The sequence below is a fragment of the Rhamphochromis longiceps genome, linkage group LG20 (assembly GCF_057381845.1).
Source record: "Rhamphochromis longiceps isolate RC_006_pf linkage group LG20, R_longiceps_female_GT1.1, whole genome shotgun sequence".
Classification (NCBI taxonomy): Eukaryota; Metazoa; Chordata; class Actinopteri; order Cichliformes; family Cichlidae; genus Rhamphochromis; species Rhamphochromis longiceps.
The window spans coordinates 28,353,741-28,369,099 of NC_140576.1; the positions used below are offsets into that span (position 1 = coordinate 28,353,741).

The 15,359-nt window shown below is 40.4% G+C and overlaps 2 protein-coding genes across 2 annotated transcripts; one reads left to right on the forward strand and one right to left on the reverse strand.

Annotated features, from left to right (window-relative positions):
- Positions 1 to 349: 349 nt before the first annotated feature.
- spata2 (spermatogenesis associated 2) lies at positions 350 to 8,185 on the reverse strand. The gene is made up of 3 exons (XM_085392988.1): positions 8,044 to 8,185; positions 6,248 to 7,070; positions 350 to 5,064 (listed from the first exon to the last, which is right to left on the reverse strand). The coding sequence occupies exons 2-3, from the start codon at positions 6,596 to 6,598 to the stop codon at positions 3,709 to 3,711; spliced, it is 1,707 nt and encodes a 568-aa protein (XP_085249114.1). The 5' UTR covers positions 6,599 to 7,070; positions 8,044 to 8,185; the 3' UTR covers positions 350 to 3,708.
- rnf114 (ring finger protein 114) lies at positions 8,161 to 13,994 on the forward strand. The gene is made up of 7 exons (XM_085392989.1): positions 8,161 to 8,299; positions 8,521 to 8,729; positions 9,420 to 9,570; positions 9,787 to 9,893; positions 11,170 to 11,284; positions 11,399 to 11,506; positions 11,619 to 13,994. Exons 2-7 carry the CDS (start codon positions 8,593 to 8,595, stop codon positions 11,682 to 11,684), a joined length of 684 nt encoding a protein of 227 aa, XP_085249115.1. The 5' UTR covers positions 8,161 to 8,299; positions 8,521 to 8,592; the 3' UTR covers positions 11,685 to 13,994.
- Positions 13,995 to 15,359: the final 1,365 nt, after the last annotated feature.

Consider the following 15,359-nt stretch of genomic DNA (forward strand, 5'->3'; position numbering starts at 1 on the left):
ATACCACCAATTATCTGGAAAGTGGTGTCACTCAATGAGCCATGAGAGCGACCAAACCCGAGTCAAGTCGAGTAGGTATGAGTAAAAAAAGAGCCGTAATTATCTCTTTTTCCCCAGTACCGGCACGTCAGATTAAAAAGGCTGAGATGTTGAGTCCTAAACTCTGGCCTTTTTCTTAACATTACACTGAACAAAATGACAATTTAGCAAATCCAATAGTTGCAAATTCGGATTGTCAAAAGTGCTTACAGTAGTTCAAAAACAATGAATTATGTGTACAGATTTGACAGTACAAACTCAATTTCAATCAACCAAAAACAGAGTAATAAAAAAATTCAAGATAGGAAACTTTGTTTTTCAGAACTTTATTCTTTAAATTAATTTATAAAATCTCATTTACCTTTTGCTTCATTTCATTTCTCTTTATATATTCACCAATTAACAATTTTTGGCTATTTTCCCATTCCACCCCATGTAAGCCCACATATTGATCACAAGGTCCATACCCCTTCAAATACATTGTGCGATGATCCTCAGTGCCAAGGTAGGTGGGGTGGGGTGTGGGTATGGGCCTTGTACAGAGCATGCCAAGAGGAAGGTTAGGGAAATGGGTAGAGGCTGCCTAACTACACCAAGACTGCTAATATCAGTAAGATAACCACACAGAGGTAAAGGGGAGCATTCACTTCCACAATGACTTGAGTGTTTCAAGTGTGGGATAAACCAATCATGTTAAAATGGCTCAGTGTTCCATGACATTTGTTTTCCCAACATCAGTAAGCCCCACATTAGATATTGATCTGTCAGTTTCTCATTAAAACAGTGCCCACAAACTTAGCAGCAGCCCTGCAGACTGTTTAGCCCTTTGTAGTGACCTACACAAGTTATCAGTCCACTGTTTCAAGTGACACATCCGATGGTGTGTGAGTAGGTATCTATGTTGATGGGAGTGGGGGGGGGGGGGGGGGGGGGGGTGTTCTCTCTAGGCTTCTTAAAAAGGCCAACATCTACAGACACGAAGCTAAACTTTAGCAAAATCACAGATTTATGTTACATTAACTGTACATCCAGGCAAGCCACATAATTTTGTTTTCTCCTCCGGTAAGATATTTGTTCTTCATTTGGCAATATGATCACTCAACATGGCTCAATACATCTGAAAGTTGTCTTTGTTGCTGGTATGATTTGAATTGAATAACTGAAATATAGCTATGATAAATATCTAGAAAGTCTTCTTTGATGGAAACAGAAAAATTGCACACCTCCCATAAGGGCACTCAAGACTTCTTTCTTTTTTTTTTGATACCCAAATTAGCACAAGAACATCTTTCAAAGAACCGCTAAAACTACATCTAATTGGTATCAAAAGATCCCTTCTTTAATATGATAAAGACACAAAAGACAATTTTCAGTTTTGAAGGGAAGGAATGAAAAGAATGAAATCAGATGTCACTTTCTGAAACCAATGTGTTAAGGTAATATCTCTACGCAAACAAAATATATACCAAACCTGTTTCCAAGCAAAACATCTACAATGTTTACAGATGTACAATGTGTTCATTGCTGCATATTTATGTTAATATACATGGTAGGTATGTTCTGTATTCAACACATACTCCATACTCTTAGGTGTAATTTTAATTCACCATCAGAGAAGTGAACTTCATTTTCCAGCCTGTTAACCACATGTTAATTTTAAACCTACAGGCTGGTTAAAGACAAAACAGGGTGAGAACAACAACATCAAAAGCTTAAATACACTAGGATAAGACAGCTGAATGAGTTTAAGGCATTTAGAGGTTACTCCTGACAGAACATAAAGGCTACAACAGCCTAAGCAGTCTGTCAAAATAACCCAGACTCAGACTTTTTTGTTTAATGCAATGTGATTTAAAATTAGCCCTTGGTGACGATCAACTGTGATATAAAATATTACAATTAAGATTACAATGAAAATTAAAGTCTAATTACTAAACACTAAATGTATGGTCCTCAGTTTCAAATGTAAGCAGAATATATCTACCCCTTAAAATATGCAGTTTAATTCATCACTTTAGTTTATTAGCATAACTACCTCCCATTCTGCCCCCATACATCAAACAGATGCAGATTTAGTGTTTAAAAATGTGTTGTCAAAACTAACTAGCAAGAAATAAATCAAAAACTCCAGCCTGCAGCCACTGTGCTGTGCAGAAAGCTCTGTGAAATATAGTGCAAAAAGCAATGTGGTAAATAGTTCATCAGCAAAACTGCAATAAGTGTTTAACTGCTATGTACTCATCATAATACTGAACCGCATTAAAGTTTGCATGTGTAACATTTTTGATGTCTTTGCTGGCCTCTACCACTTGACAGGCTCAGCTGATTGTAAAAGGGTGGTGCTTTCTAGTGTACTTAAACATAAATTAGAAATGAAAGATGCAATAAACAAACAATCTTTAGATCTTAGGGCTAGTTTAAAACCACAATGTCATACTGGGTGTATAAGCTGAAGCCATTTGAGGTAGACAGAAACCATGTTAGAGTATGTACTTTCATACTGCCTAAAACCTATCCTATCAATAGTCTGACAAACTGTTCAATTGAATCATAATCCCTAGATTTCTGGCCCAGTGTGAGACTCCTATGGTCCCACCCAAGACTAATAGGGAACCACTGATCTAGTGCAGGGGCACTACAACATCATGATCCATGAAGGCTTGAGAAGTGTAATGAAAAGGAGTGGGGGGCTTGGAACTGACACAACTACCAGAAAGAAATCAATGCCGCTTGTCTTCAATGTCTCAAGTCAACAGCAGCATTTAACCTCAGTCCTACAACCAGAAACAATTGAGGATTAATTTACAAGGCATAATCTTTTAAATAGAATCTATGGCATTCGACCATTGTCTCAGTGTGTCCCCTTGAGATATCCCCACCCCATACCCACATATATAAGTTTATAGCCCAAAATTCCTAATGCCAGGCCTCATGCCCATTTAACAGTCTCACGTTGTTCTAGAGAATAGAGATTAAAAATATATACTATTGACTTATTGACTTCCAGTGTATGTTTTCTCTTTTTTCCTATATTTTTTTCAAGTTAAAAAGACCCCTTTATCACAATGCAAGCTCAGAGGTCTTTTCTACACTCACTCACGCATACATGTTCACTCATTCAGTCACACACACACACACACACACATATATATATATACTGTATATTTATATATATATATATATATTTATATATTAGAAGATTTTTTTAGCTGAGAAATTAGGCAAAGTAGATTATGTTCATTTGGACGGAATTCATTCAAAATGAGAAGGAATTAAACTTTCTCCAGTTTCCCTTTTTGATGAGGACAAGATTTGAGGGATTTGGGAAGCGCTACAACATCACATGACTACTCAAGAGCAGGTAGCAAGGTAAAAGGAAGAAGAAATAGATAAAAGGCCTGATCTTGTACAAGGCAGAGAGATGGGCAGACGATATGGCTCTCTGTGGCATGTGCATCCAATGGCCCTACAACAGTAAGAGAAAATGTACATAGTTTAAAAGAGGGTTAGGAAAAATAAAACTAAGACCAAAAAAATAAATAAAGCACTGGACCGAGATGAAGAACATGAATGATTTAAATGGAAAGAAAGCTAAAGCAATCGTGCAAGAATATGTTGCAAGTTAAAGGAGGGGAGTGGAAGGGAAAAAGAATATTCTGTCTGCCTGATTCATCGGTACACCAGGTGAGATATGGTGCCAGTTTTGAAGTTGAGCTGATGGTTGGGCACAAAGTTGTGCTGAGGATTCTTTCGCGTGCACATATCTTTTGCATACAAGCCCATGCACGAGTCACATGACACTTTCGAACAGTTCACACAGGTGTGTGATGCACCTGGCTTGTTGCAAAACCCGCATCGCGATCCCCCCATGCTTATTCGCTCACTGCTGCCTCCCTTTGGTGTTGTCAAGGCAACAGACTTGCTGGGAAACAGCTTAGTGGACATGAGGGGCTTCTCCACCATCTGAGGGTGAGGGTGGGGATGAGAATGTGAGTGGGTCAGTGTGAGGGGGTGTGGATGGAGATGGGAGTGAGTATGAGTATTAGAGTAGACAGAGAGCTTTTCCTTGACAGGAATGTATCCATCAAGAGGTCGTGGAGATTTTAGATGGTAGTCCTGCAGGCCACAGCAAGGGGAGGGGTCCACATCATGACAGGCAGAACAGAGGATCATGTCACACCTCTGGCAGGAGGCCATTGTGGTGCAGCCCAGCCCGCAACCCTGGCACTTCACACTACCATGACCTTTGTGCAGCCACCCATCCCTTCCATCTCGAGGCTCTCTGGATAGAGGTCGAGACGGGGTCTGCCTTCCTCCTGTGCCAGCCCCACCCCTCTCTGTGTACAAGTCAATCTCATCTAAAGAGGATGGATGGTAGGATGTGTAGGGATCCGCTGGGGGAGGTGACTGAATTGGGAAGAAATCTGCAACAGGGCTATAGGAAGGTGGAGCAACCACAGAGGAAAGAGATATTGAGGTGCTGGGCCTGATGATCTCATCTTTCATATCCTCCTCTGCATCCACAAATAGAGGCTCCTTCCTCAGACTCAATGAAGCCTTCAAGACAGGCTTGCTAACCGCTGCATGCCAGTGACCAGCCCCATCTGTAACATCCACAGACTTAGATGGTCGGCTACCTCGCCTAAGGTGGTGGGCATGAGGCTTTTCTATATCCAATGGCCGCACGGACAGCCGAGCCATATCTGCCCCAAGGCTGTCACGTCTGCGGAGCGCTTCAGCACAGCCAGCTGCATCATCTCTGCAACCTCTGCGGAGCTCCAGGGCCTCCAGTTCTGACGCTGAACCACGGGCCAGAGCCACTACCTCTCCCAGAAGACGACACTCTGCCTGGGCCAGGAAGAGTTCAAATGCCAACTGCCGCAGATGATTTGCACCTCCTGGATGCTCCTGCAAATGGAACTGCGAATCATGGTCACAGGTGTAGCCAATGGTGCGCATTAAAGTTCGGAGTTCAGCATCAGAAATGGCAGACTGCAGATGGTACACATATGGGCCAGTGAAGGTCTTAAAGAGAGAAATGAGAATCAGCATAAGTGTCAGTTGTTTAAAACAGGCTGACATGAAGCCAAAAATAAAGACAAAAACATATAGAAATGCACATCTTTATATGAAAAAACAGATGATTAGCACAAATTACAACAACCTCAATGTAAAGCTGCAATGGCCACCTCTCTAATAACAAATACTTATTTTAGATATAGTTCTAGATAGAATTAGCTGATAGATTCAAGGGAAAAACAAACAAAGTGCTTTAGAAAACCACCAGAAGTGGGGACAACTATTTTTTTCCTTTTTGGGTGGCAGAAGGCTGTCTAACATGTACAGAAATTTCCCATAGACAATCAGTTAACTTGATATCTTGTGAGGGTGAACGCCATAAGATCATTCATAACGGTTTCGGCTCTGTGTGCAAGGACATTTCCCTCTCCTATTAGGTTAGAAATGTTTCACACCAAACAACTTCGTATTGAGTTGCAGTGCTTTCCCTCTAAGAAGACAAGTAGAGCTAAAGAATGCCAGCAACATAAATCCCCAAAGCAAAACAGAGGGGTCAAGAGTTACAGCTTTCCTTTTAATCTGTCACTTATTCACCGAGCAGAAGCAATCATAATAACAGGTCCTCTTTGCATGTGTGTTCACTAAAATTACAAATCTATACAAATTTTAAAAGTTTCAGAAAAATGTTCTTACTTTTAGATATTAATTTACTAAAAAACATGTCAAGCAGTTTATGAAACAGGGGATAACCACTCATGTACTTTCAGATATGCTGGTGGGATCAAACTTTTGTTTGTATACACACTTTATGATGTTAGGATTAGACAACAAGTAATTAAGGTACAACAACACAAATCTCTTAAGATTATGCAGATATCAGATATCTGCATAAAGCCTGAGAATGTGTACACAAACATAAAAGTTTCGCTTCCATAATAAAGGTCAGGAAAGATATTCATATATATTGCCTGCAAAAGACAGTCTGAAAGATATGCAAATTCACAAAAGTATTTCGGTGTACACACGCACTGCCCTGATTAATTGCCAAAGCTCAGTATCTCAAAGCTCAAGACTGGACAATAATGATTCATTCTGTTATAACAAGTGTATTAATAGTGAAATTTTGGCTATTAGAGTAAACTAATCTAAGCAAAGTATATTAAATATCCCATCAATAAAATAAAGTCACCTTTATACATCTGAATTCCTTCTTCCAAGGGAAGAGCAGGAGGTTGGTGCAGATGGTTTCCAGGGTATGGAAGGCTCTCTCCAGGCCCTTCAGGTTAACTCCTCTCTGGGAGCGGAGGGAGTTCTCCACTACCTCATAGAAACGCACCATGCGAAATCGCTGTGCCGGATCTGGCTGATAGGCTCCTAGCAGAGCTGTGGCTGTGGAAAGTAAGGCCTCACTGTCCTTGTGTCTGCTTCTTTCCCCTTCTTGCGTACTTCCAGTCCCCCTGTTATCCCCTCCTTCCTCCAGGCGCTTCTCCAGTGCTGTCACATACCTCCGGAACAGGTCCTCTTTTAACTTGGCATCCATTATTAGCAGCAGACTATTAGTCAGCTGTTATACTTTTCTGAGAGAGCCTCACACCTTTTAGCATGCCCAACCACAAAATGCCACATTCAGACACCATTTTTGGTTACCATTTTTTAAACCGTATACACTAATTGTTAATGTTGCGGAGAGATGGCAGAGGAGTCAGTCTTTGCATCCACTCAGTAGCACATCCTCTAAGCAAGAGGTGCAGTTTTCTAGTGCTTTCAGTTGGTGTAGCAAGGCTGTAGCCCATAAGGATGCCTTGGTATGAGCATCTCTGGTTTTGGCTCAAAACCTGACTTGTTTCCCAAAAAACAGGCTTCTGGCATGCAAGATAACGTCAGGGGGAGGTTTTCCTTGGCACACAGACTTGCATCTATTCCATTGCTTGGTTTCAGCATTGGTAGAGTTCAAGGTCACTCATCAAGACGACAGATTCATGATCTTGGGGTTGTTGTCAGCCATGTCCAAGCTGAAATGACACAAGCAATATCTGTTAAGATAAAAATATCATTTTCGGTTCTAGCCAAATGAAAATGCAATTTAACTGTGGTTAAGCATGTTTTGAAATATCTAGAGGTTCAGATAACAGGGAAGATACACTAATCCAGGACCATCTCTGTAGAGATGTGAAGATGGATTCGTTTGGGTGGGTGGGTAGGTGGGTTTTTTGTCTGTCACATAGTAAAAGGGCTTTTTTTTTTTTTTTTTTTTTTTTACAATGTACATAACCAAGAAAAAGGCCAGTGGAATTATAGCTTAAATAAGCAAGAGAGGAACTCATTACTGATGTATACATCCCTCTCACACGTTTGCGCCAGTGTAAGCGTTTCAGCTATTGGTACTACATGCGTGTAAACCAGAGTGGCGCTAACCCTAGCCCTAGCTTAGCTTCCAACTCAAAACTCATAAACAAACACATCGTGAAAATAGTACGAGGCTTGAACAACAGGAGAGCAAACATTTTGCTCTCAGATTCTTGCAAGCTGGCTGGCTGGCTATACCTGTTACCTGAAAATCTCTGCGAACATCCGCTCAACGAGCTAGCAACCAATGAGCCTTAGCCAGACTCATGCTTTACAACTGCGTATCTACTACAACAAATTTAGTCCACCGTGACCAATGGCAATATAAAGTAATACTCTTAGAGCGTATACATTAATTCTCCATGAATCTCAAACCCGATGCTGCCACTGCTATGGCCCCCCTACTGAATATAAGCTAAACAGTGAACGCCCATTTCAGCGTAGCTGGTTAGCTAACAATTGCTTTCGGCTAGCAGGGCGTTCCATCGCTACACAGACATTATTCGCCAGTTTAAAATAAAATATCAAGACACAGCGAGTTTTTAAGGTGACCTTCTTTTGGGACCAAGCGTTAATGCGCTCCCACTAGGGGATCAAGACGTTTTTTCAAACAGAAATACCACCATTCGCAAATCTTACCTTTAACAAGTGCTAATCATGGCTAGCTACGCCTCCTCAGCTGTTGGAAATTCCCAGTATAACAACACGCATGCGCTCAATCCTGACAGTTCATCAGCATCAGGAGCCCACGTGCTAGGGAAGACGGGATACAGACCCCCAACTACATCATCCACAGTCTTCATTCATTTTTGTTTTTGTTTTGCTTGGGGGAAAAAAATATAGGCTCGCGTGCGCGCAGAGACAGATTTCCCGGGTTCATAATGATTTGCCGAAGGTATGCATTTAGTGGTGTGGATTTCCTGCTTTTTCGTTGTATTAGTGCCTGAATAATTTTGATTTATTTGTATAACTATATATTGTAATATTTTCAATGTCTCTGGGGGGTTTCAAAATCTAGTGGGAGGGGTGTGTCACAAATTTAGTAAATATGTCGTACAATTATGTGTTACGATGTTTACTTTCGCCGGTAACCCCGCCCCCTCGCGCTTAAAAAAGAACAAGAACCCGATGACGTCGTCACGGGGACGGTTGGTGCTGGTGGTTGAACCGACTCAGTGAAGAAAAGAAATGGCGATGCTCGGAGGCTTTAGCGCAGCACCTCACAAGAAGAACGCCTCGGACGGGAGCAACGACGTGTCCGAATTCGTCTGTCCAGTTTGCCTCGAAATATTCGACAGTCCCGTGACAACACAGTGTGGACATACGTGAGTATTTTTGCCGTTTATTTTCGGTCGCCCTCCCCCTAACCCGCGTCTGCCACCAACGATACAGTGAAAAGAGGCAAAAACAATGGAGGAAAGGGCTTCACTTTAAATGTGTCGTCACACCAGAGTTGCAAAATATCGGCCTCGCGAGTGTCTTCTCGTGCTACGACCCCGTTTTTTCTGTTTTTCTCTCTCGAATATGTGACAAAAACAGTTCCAGCTTGCTAAATCAGTTTCAGTTTTGTTTACATCAAAAAGGAGGCCTCACTTGGGAGTTGTAGTTTGGATGTGTATTGCTCTAACTCTTGAAACCACTTTAAAGAACTACAAGTCCCTGGCTATTCTCGAGGTGGGGGACTTTCCATATGAGTTACAGGAAGGTCCAGTCACTAGCATAATAAAGGTTTGTTTTAGTGACAGTATTTGTTCTTTGTTTTTTCTCATGGCAGGCCATGCGTTAATGCAAACAGAGTTGTTGCATGTTTTGGTTTGTTTGTTTTTATTTTTTATATATATATATATATATATATATATATATATATATATATATATATATATATATATATATATATATATATATATATATATTTTTTTTTAAAAGCCTAAGGTAACCAGAGCTCAAATTAAAACTGACAATTTAGTTGATTTCTCTTGTGTAGCAATCACATTCTTTCACCCATCTCTTGACAGGTTTTGCCACAGTTGTTTGCAGGAATGTCTGCGTCCACAGAAGCCCGTTTGTGCTGTATGTCGAGGTGCTCCGGGCCACTGGACTAAAGCTGCTCAACTCGAGGCACTTATTCAATCTTCTGTGGCAGCTTGTAAGGGTTGTGGCACACAGGTAAGTTTCACTACAGACCAAAAGCTAAAATATCACTGAACTGACTCCCATTTATGAAGCAATCACAGAGGGTGAAGATCCAATAACTGCACATGCATAATCTTAATGTTTTGCTGTGTCTAAATTTCTGTCTTTATATTTAGATAATAGCAACAATTTTATGATGATGGTCATATACTGGAAGTTACTGATATGTGTCACTCCTCCCCCAATTAGGTTGGGCTTTCTAAGATGAGAAGCCACACAGCTGCCTGTTCAAAATACCAGGAGTACATTGAGGAGGGAGTCAGGACAACTGCCCAGAGTCAGCCTGCCATCGTCAGGTGGGGAAAGAAGCAGAACAATTATTTGCTATTCCCTACATAATAAAGCAAAATGGTTTACACTGTAGAGTCAGACTTTGCATGCAATTACTGCTGCTTGTTGGGTTGTATAAATTAAAGGTCACCTTTGGACCAACACTAATCCAAAGTGAAAAAGGAAAAGAGTGTAGCCCTGTCAGTAGTTTCAGTGAGAGGGCTTCATTAATGCAGCAGAAAGTACTGTACATAGGAAATAGAGTTCTGTTGGCCCAATCAAATATATTCAATGATATGATTTATGGTAGATTTCACTGTAACTTAAGTGCCAAATGTAAACAGTTGACCTGTTCATTGTGACAAATGATGGAATATCTTCTCGTGATATAAAATTCCCTATGTTTATAGTATTATAAACTCTTGGCAGTACATTGTTGTTTGATAAGACTCCAAAGTCGTGACTCTATTACTGCCTTGTTTCACTGGCATGCCTAACATGTCAGTCAAATAAGAAAAGCTCTCTTGCGGTTTTACTTTATGTAGTGTATACATTTTGCACTTAAGGTAAAAAAATAAAATAAATAGAAGTTTTAGCACAAACGGGATTTCAAATTGAACCCAATCTTGATTGCAAGAAAAATAGTATTATAAAGTATGATCAAGCATATGCTAAGCATTCTGTATTTTACCTGTCGTAATTTCTGATTGTAATTTTTCCAGAGTGTATAGAAAACAGTACAACATTCATCTTTAGAAAACATAAAACACTATTATTGTCAAGTTGTATGAAGTGGATGTGGTTTTTATCATATATGGATGTTAAGTATTTATGACAACTGTGCTTCCTGGAGAAAGTTCCGAGAAGATGGTTTGAGAAGCCGTCGCTTGTAATGAGGTTATTATGACTAATCAGGAAGTAGCCTTTTTGGGGGGGGGGCAACCCAAACAGCAGCCTTTAAAACTAAGAATCCACACATTGTGGCATGTTGTTCCAACACTGTTTAAAGTAAGAAACCGATCCCAGTATTTATTTATTTTGTTATTTAACCCTCCAGACCTTTGTGCCATGAAACGGATTCCTATTATTAAAAAGAAAAAGGAATAACTGTCACTTTTAAGTCTTTCTCAAGCTCTTTCAGCTGGTGCAAAGTTGATGTGACAAGAGATAAAGATTGGCCACTAACTGTGGTAAATGTCCACTTATTTCTTCATAAGCTGATGCCTGTTACATTTCAAGTGTAATCATGTAGTTGAGAACCAAACCTTGTGACATTTTATTATTTCTGTTTCATTGCCACAGTTCAGTGCCAAATCGCTACACCTTCACCTGCCCCTACTGCAACTGCCAGAACCTCGACCAGGATGGCCTGGTTGAACATTGCACAACTCAACATGCTCGAGATGCACGCCAAGTGGTAAAAAAACAAAACCTATTCTGTCATAATTCTGAGTTTCCACACACTTACTGGCTTCAGCTGGGTTAATAATGTGTTTCAAAGATCGTTTTATTACCTTCATGTTTTCTTTAGGTGTGCCCCATCTGTGCCTCGATGCCTTGGGGGGATCCTAACTACAGGAGTGCTGACTTTTTCCAGCACCTGAAGATCAGACACACTTTCTCCTATGATACATTTGTTGTAAGTAAAGCACTCTCTGTTTATTTGTTGTTGGTTTTTTTTTATGTTAATAAGAATTTAAGTGATTTTTTTTTTTTCTTTTCTTCCCCTTCTCATGCTTATGACCTCCCAGGATTATTCCACAGATGAGCACACAATGATTCAGGAGGCTTTACAGCGCTCCCTTATGGACCACTGAAGTGTGAAAACAATCCACCGGTGGAGGGAATCCAGTGAAATGAAGGGATGATGGTCTTGAAAAGACAAAAACACACAGTGTCATCATTCATCTAGAATGGGGATGGTGGTACTGACTTATGGGTAATTATTTTTCATAGGGAACTGGTATCGTAACTATGAATATATAGGTTTATTATTCTGAAAATAAATCGCGCAATATGGTTAAAAAAACAAAAACATAGTGTACTGTTTGATTTAGGAGTAATACTGTGTTTCTGGTGTGATAATCACTTATCTTCCCCTCCCCCCAGCTGAGTCTGTAGACTGGATAGTTTGTTAGGTATCTGCTAAACTATGTTTAAGCTGTTTGTTTATCAATGACAAAGTGTCATCTAGCAACAAAACATCCAAACTTGCGATTTAAAAATTCTGCAGTCAATACTTGATCTTATGAGAGGGTCTAACCACTAGGTGGCTACCTATTGCCAGCAGACAACAAACTTCACTCCATGAAGTCTTCAAGTAACAGAAAAATATATTATACTAATTCTACTCGCATGTTAATGCAAAAGGGTAAAGGGACTTTTATTTCTTTTTCTTTTTTTGACCACAGTTCTTCAGCAGATGGGGGGGGGGGGGGGGGGGAACTGTCTTTTCAGTGCTGTCTTTGAAGCGCGTGTGTTTGTGTATTAGAGTGTGGCTGGGTGTGTTCATTCTGTTTTGACAGATCTACTGGTAAGAATAAACAATGAGGGTCAAACACAGCTAGAGATGGCATTTTTGCTTTTTTGTGATGTTTCTCCCTTATGTCTTTGTGCCTGCTGGTAGATCTTGTTTTCAACCTTCCAGAACGCATAGGGCTAACACAGTAGTTCATTCAGTGAATCTACAGATGCAAGTATTTAAAAAAAAAAAAAAAAAAATATCTGTGTGTTTGGGTTCATTTGGTCACTTTCATGTGAGAGTTTATTTGCATGTGTCTAAACCACAAGAGGGCAGTAGAGTTCTACATTTCTGTGACAACATCACAACAGCTGGTTCTTGCAGGACATAATTGAAGACAGATTTCATTCTATAAGTGTGCTTTACCCAGTGCTTTGTTCTCCACTTATTACTTTTGTTTTAATACAAAAAATCACCGGTATTTCAATATTTAGGCTTTTGGTGGGGTTATTTGTCATTGTTAAAACAAAATAACCACATTTTCGGTTTGTGCAGTTGATGAAGTGACATAACAAAAGACTTTAAATGTAACTTATTGATGTGTGTTTCTCATGCCCAGTGTCTTAGATGGTCTATACTAAAAACACTCCAGTTTCTTGTGGCTATCACTTTCTCCTTTACTTCAACAGCTTTGAAACATAAAGATCCATGGTCATTTATATGTATGCTTCCAAAAAGACGGCATGTGCAGTTAGGAAAACGAACAAAAAATCAGTACAACTTTGCTTGATCTTCTTTTTACTGGATGTCTTTGGGGGAGTTTTTGTTTTTTGGGGTGGGGGGTCTTTCTTTGCAATTGTGTTCTTTTTACATTAATGATTCTTTCAACTTAGTTGTAAGATTACCCACGTAGAACAGGCTCGTTTGTCTTCTGCCAACAGGTAAATAACAAAAATCTTAACACAGCAGATTAAGTAGCTCTAGAGCAGAACCTCAATGCCTTCTCACCTAGTCTTTGGTTCCACTTTGAACTAGATATTTTCTTTTTTCTTTCTTTCTGTCTTGTGCAATGTGTAATAATTTTGTATGTTTTTTTTCTAATGTTTAATGAACTTTTTGTTTTTTTTGTTTGTTTGTTTGTTTGTTTGTTTTTTCTCTTTCTCAATATATCTCTCATTCTCTTCTGTCAGCCCTACTGTCAGCAGGTGCTAAATCCTGATGAATTAAAGCTCTTTAATTATTTAAACCCTGGCCCCAGAAATCAGGTGCAGTGATTTATACCTGTGTGTATGAGACATGCGGGGGAAGAAACAACACTCGGTGCTGATGGATGACCACTGTGTGTGTGTTTGTGTGTGAGCGGGAGGATTTAAACAGAAAGCACTGTTCACAGCACTGCGAAAACCGGACGTGCCCAGTTGTCATAATCTGGCTATGAGCAAAAGCTGTGGATGAAGGAAGGCAAGCTTTCTGCAAGCCTTTCTTTGTACATTTGAAGTCAAGCCAGGGTCGTGTTATAACGACAAAGATCTCGCAGCGTGGTTTTACATGTATGTGTAACTTCATGATGAAACTCGGGGCTCTTCAGTGTACATTGTCCTCGGAGAGAGAAAACCCTCTCATCTCTCCTCCCTTTTTTTTTTTTTTTTTTTTTTTTTTTTTTTTTTTTTTTTTTTCTTTCATCTGTAATTACTGTAGCTAAATGATATTACAGCTTTACACCTAGCTCTACTGAGAATCTCATCCACCAAACTTCTTGATGTCACCCCCCGTTCTTATCCTTTCTTCTCGTTACGTTTCCCCCAATCAGGTTTTTGCTCCTGGCAGATAGAGGAGTGATGTTAGCTGTGAGAGAACTAACGAGATACTCGAGTGCTTCTGGGCAGGAAGGAAGTCGAGCTGAAAAACATGGCAGGGAGAAGTCTTTCTTGTCTGTTTGGTGGCGCAGCTTAAAAGGGAGAGGGGGGCCAAGGTGGGGAATAGGAAAAAGGGAAGAGAAGTGAACACATTGAATAAAAATTTCATAAAGTTCAGTGTGTGGTTTCTTTGATGCGAGCAGTGGATGGTGCGTACAGTCTGCAGGCTCTGTAGAGGCAGCAATTAATGGTACATGTGCCCAAAGGCAAACTGTGAGAGGTGTGGGGACGGTGGCTCGTTTTGTGTGTCGTACCATCACTATACCCGAGACATCTCTTTGCTGTCTTTTGTTTTCATTCACTGTATTGTAAACCTTCTCTTTCACCTGAACACTGATTAAAAAGAATCGCTCCTGAACTTGTATGAAGTCCATATTGTTCATGCCTGGTAGCTGTCTAAATTGTTTTCCCCACACCAGTGACACTTGAACACGGCAAATTCAGCCATCAGTTTTGTGACATCAGTGAAATTGCACTCTTTGCAGACTTTCACGTCATCGTGAAACTGATCTGTAGAAAAAGGGGCGAAGCAAGACTTCATCTGTTTGCTTTTTAGCACGATTTAATGTTTTAACAGACTCAGAACGATGGGTTTCATCCAACCCTAAAACTGTGTGTTTTGCCCAAAAACTTTTGTTCAGAGAAAAAGAAGTGGTAGGTAAGGTTCATCACCTTGTTCTTTTGGTGGAAGATATAGCGTATAGAGTGACTACATATGTAGCGGTCACCTTTAAAAAATAGTTTTCTAACATTACATGTAATGTATTTCTGGGTGACAACAGACAGGAACTCCTGGAAAGTTCTATCTTGGTCTGTTTCCCTCTCGGTTTTGCTGAGGCAGGTATCTCTGATGAGGTGCGGGGCATGTGAGGAGAGCACTGGGAGTTTGTTCACCGAAATATTCCTCAAAGTCAGGAGAAACAGGAAGAGTGGGAATCCTGCCACCCGGGTGCTGCAGCTCAGCAGGTCGGTCCTCTCAAATGTTTGAACAGAAAGTGCCAGTGGGCTTCCCCGACATCAATACTGGTTCTACACCAACTCATCTTCCGCTTTTAAACTCTTAACAACCGACCCCCTACCCCAACCAGACACGCGCGCACACACACTTCTTGTCT

Bases quoted from the DNA above. Each gene is read 5' to 3' on its own strand.
- rnf114 (XM_085392989.1), top strand. From the start codon at position 8,593: ATGGCGATGCTCGGAGGCTTTAGCGCAGCACCTCACAAGAAGAACGCC. The intron at 9,894-11,169 runs GTGGGGAAAGAA...TCATTGCCACAG, and splicing joins AGTCAGCCTGCCATCGTCAG to TTCAGTGCCAAATCGCTACA. The intron at 11,285-11,398 runs GTAAAAAAACAA...TGTTTTCTTTAG, and splicing joins CTCGAGATGCACGCCAAGTG to GTGTGCCCCATCTGTGCCTC.
- spata2 (XM_085392988.1), bottom strand. From the start codon at position 6,598: ATGGATGCCAAGTTAAAAGAGGACCTGTTCCGGAGGTATGTGACAGCA. The intron at 5,065-6,247 runs GTGACTTTATTT...TCTCTCTTTAAG, and splicing joins AGGAATTCAGATGTATAAAG to ACCTTCACTGGCCCATATGT.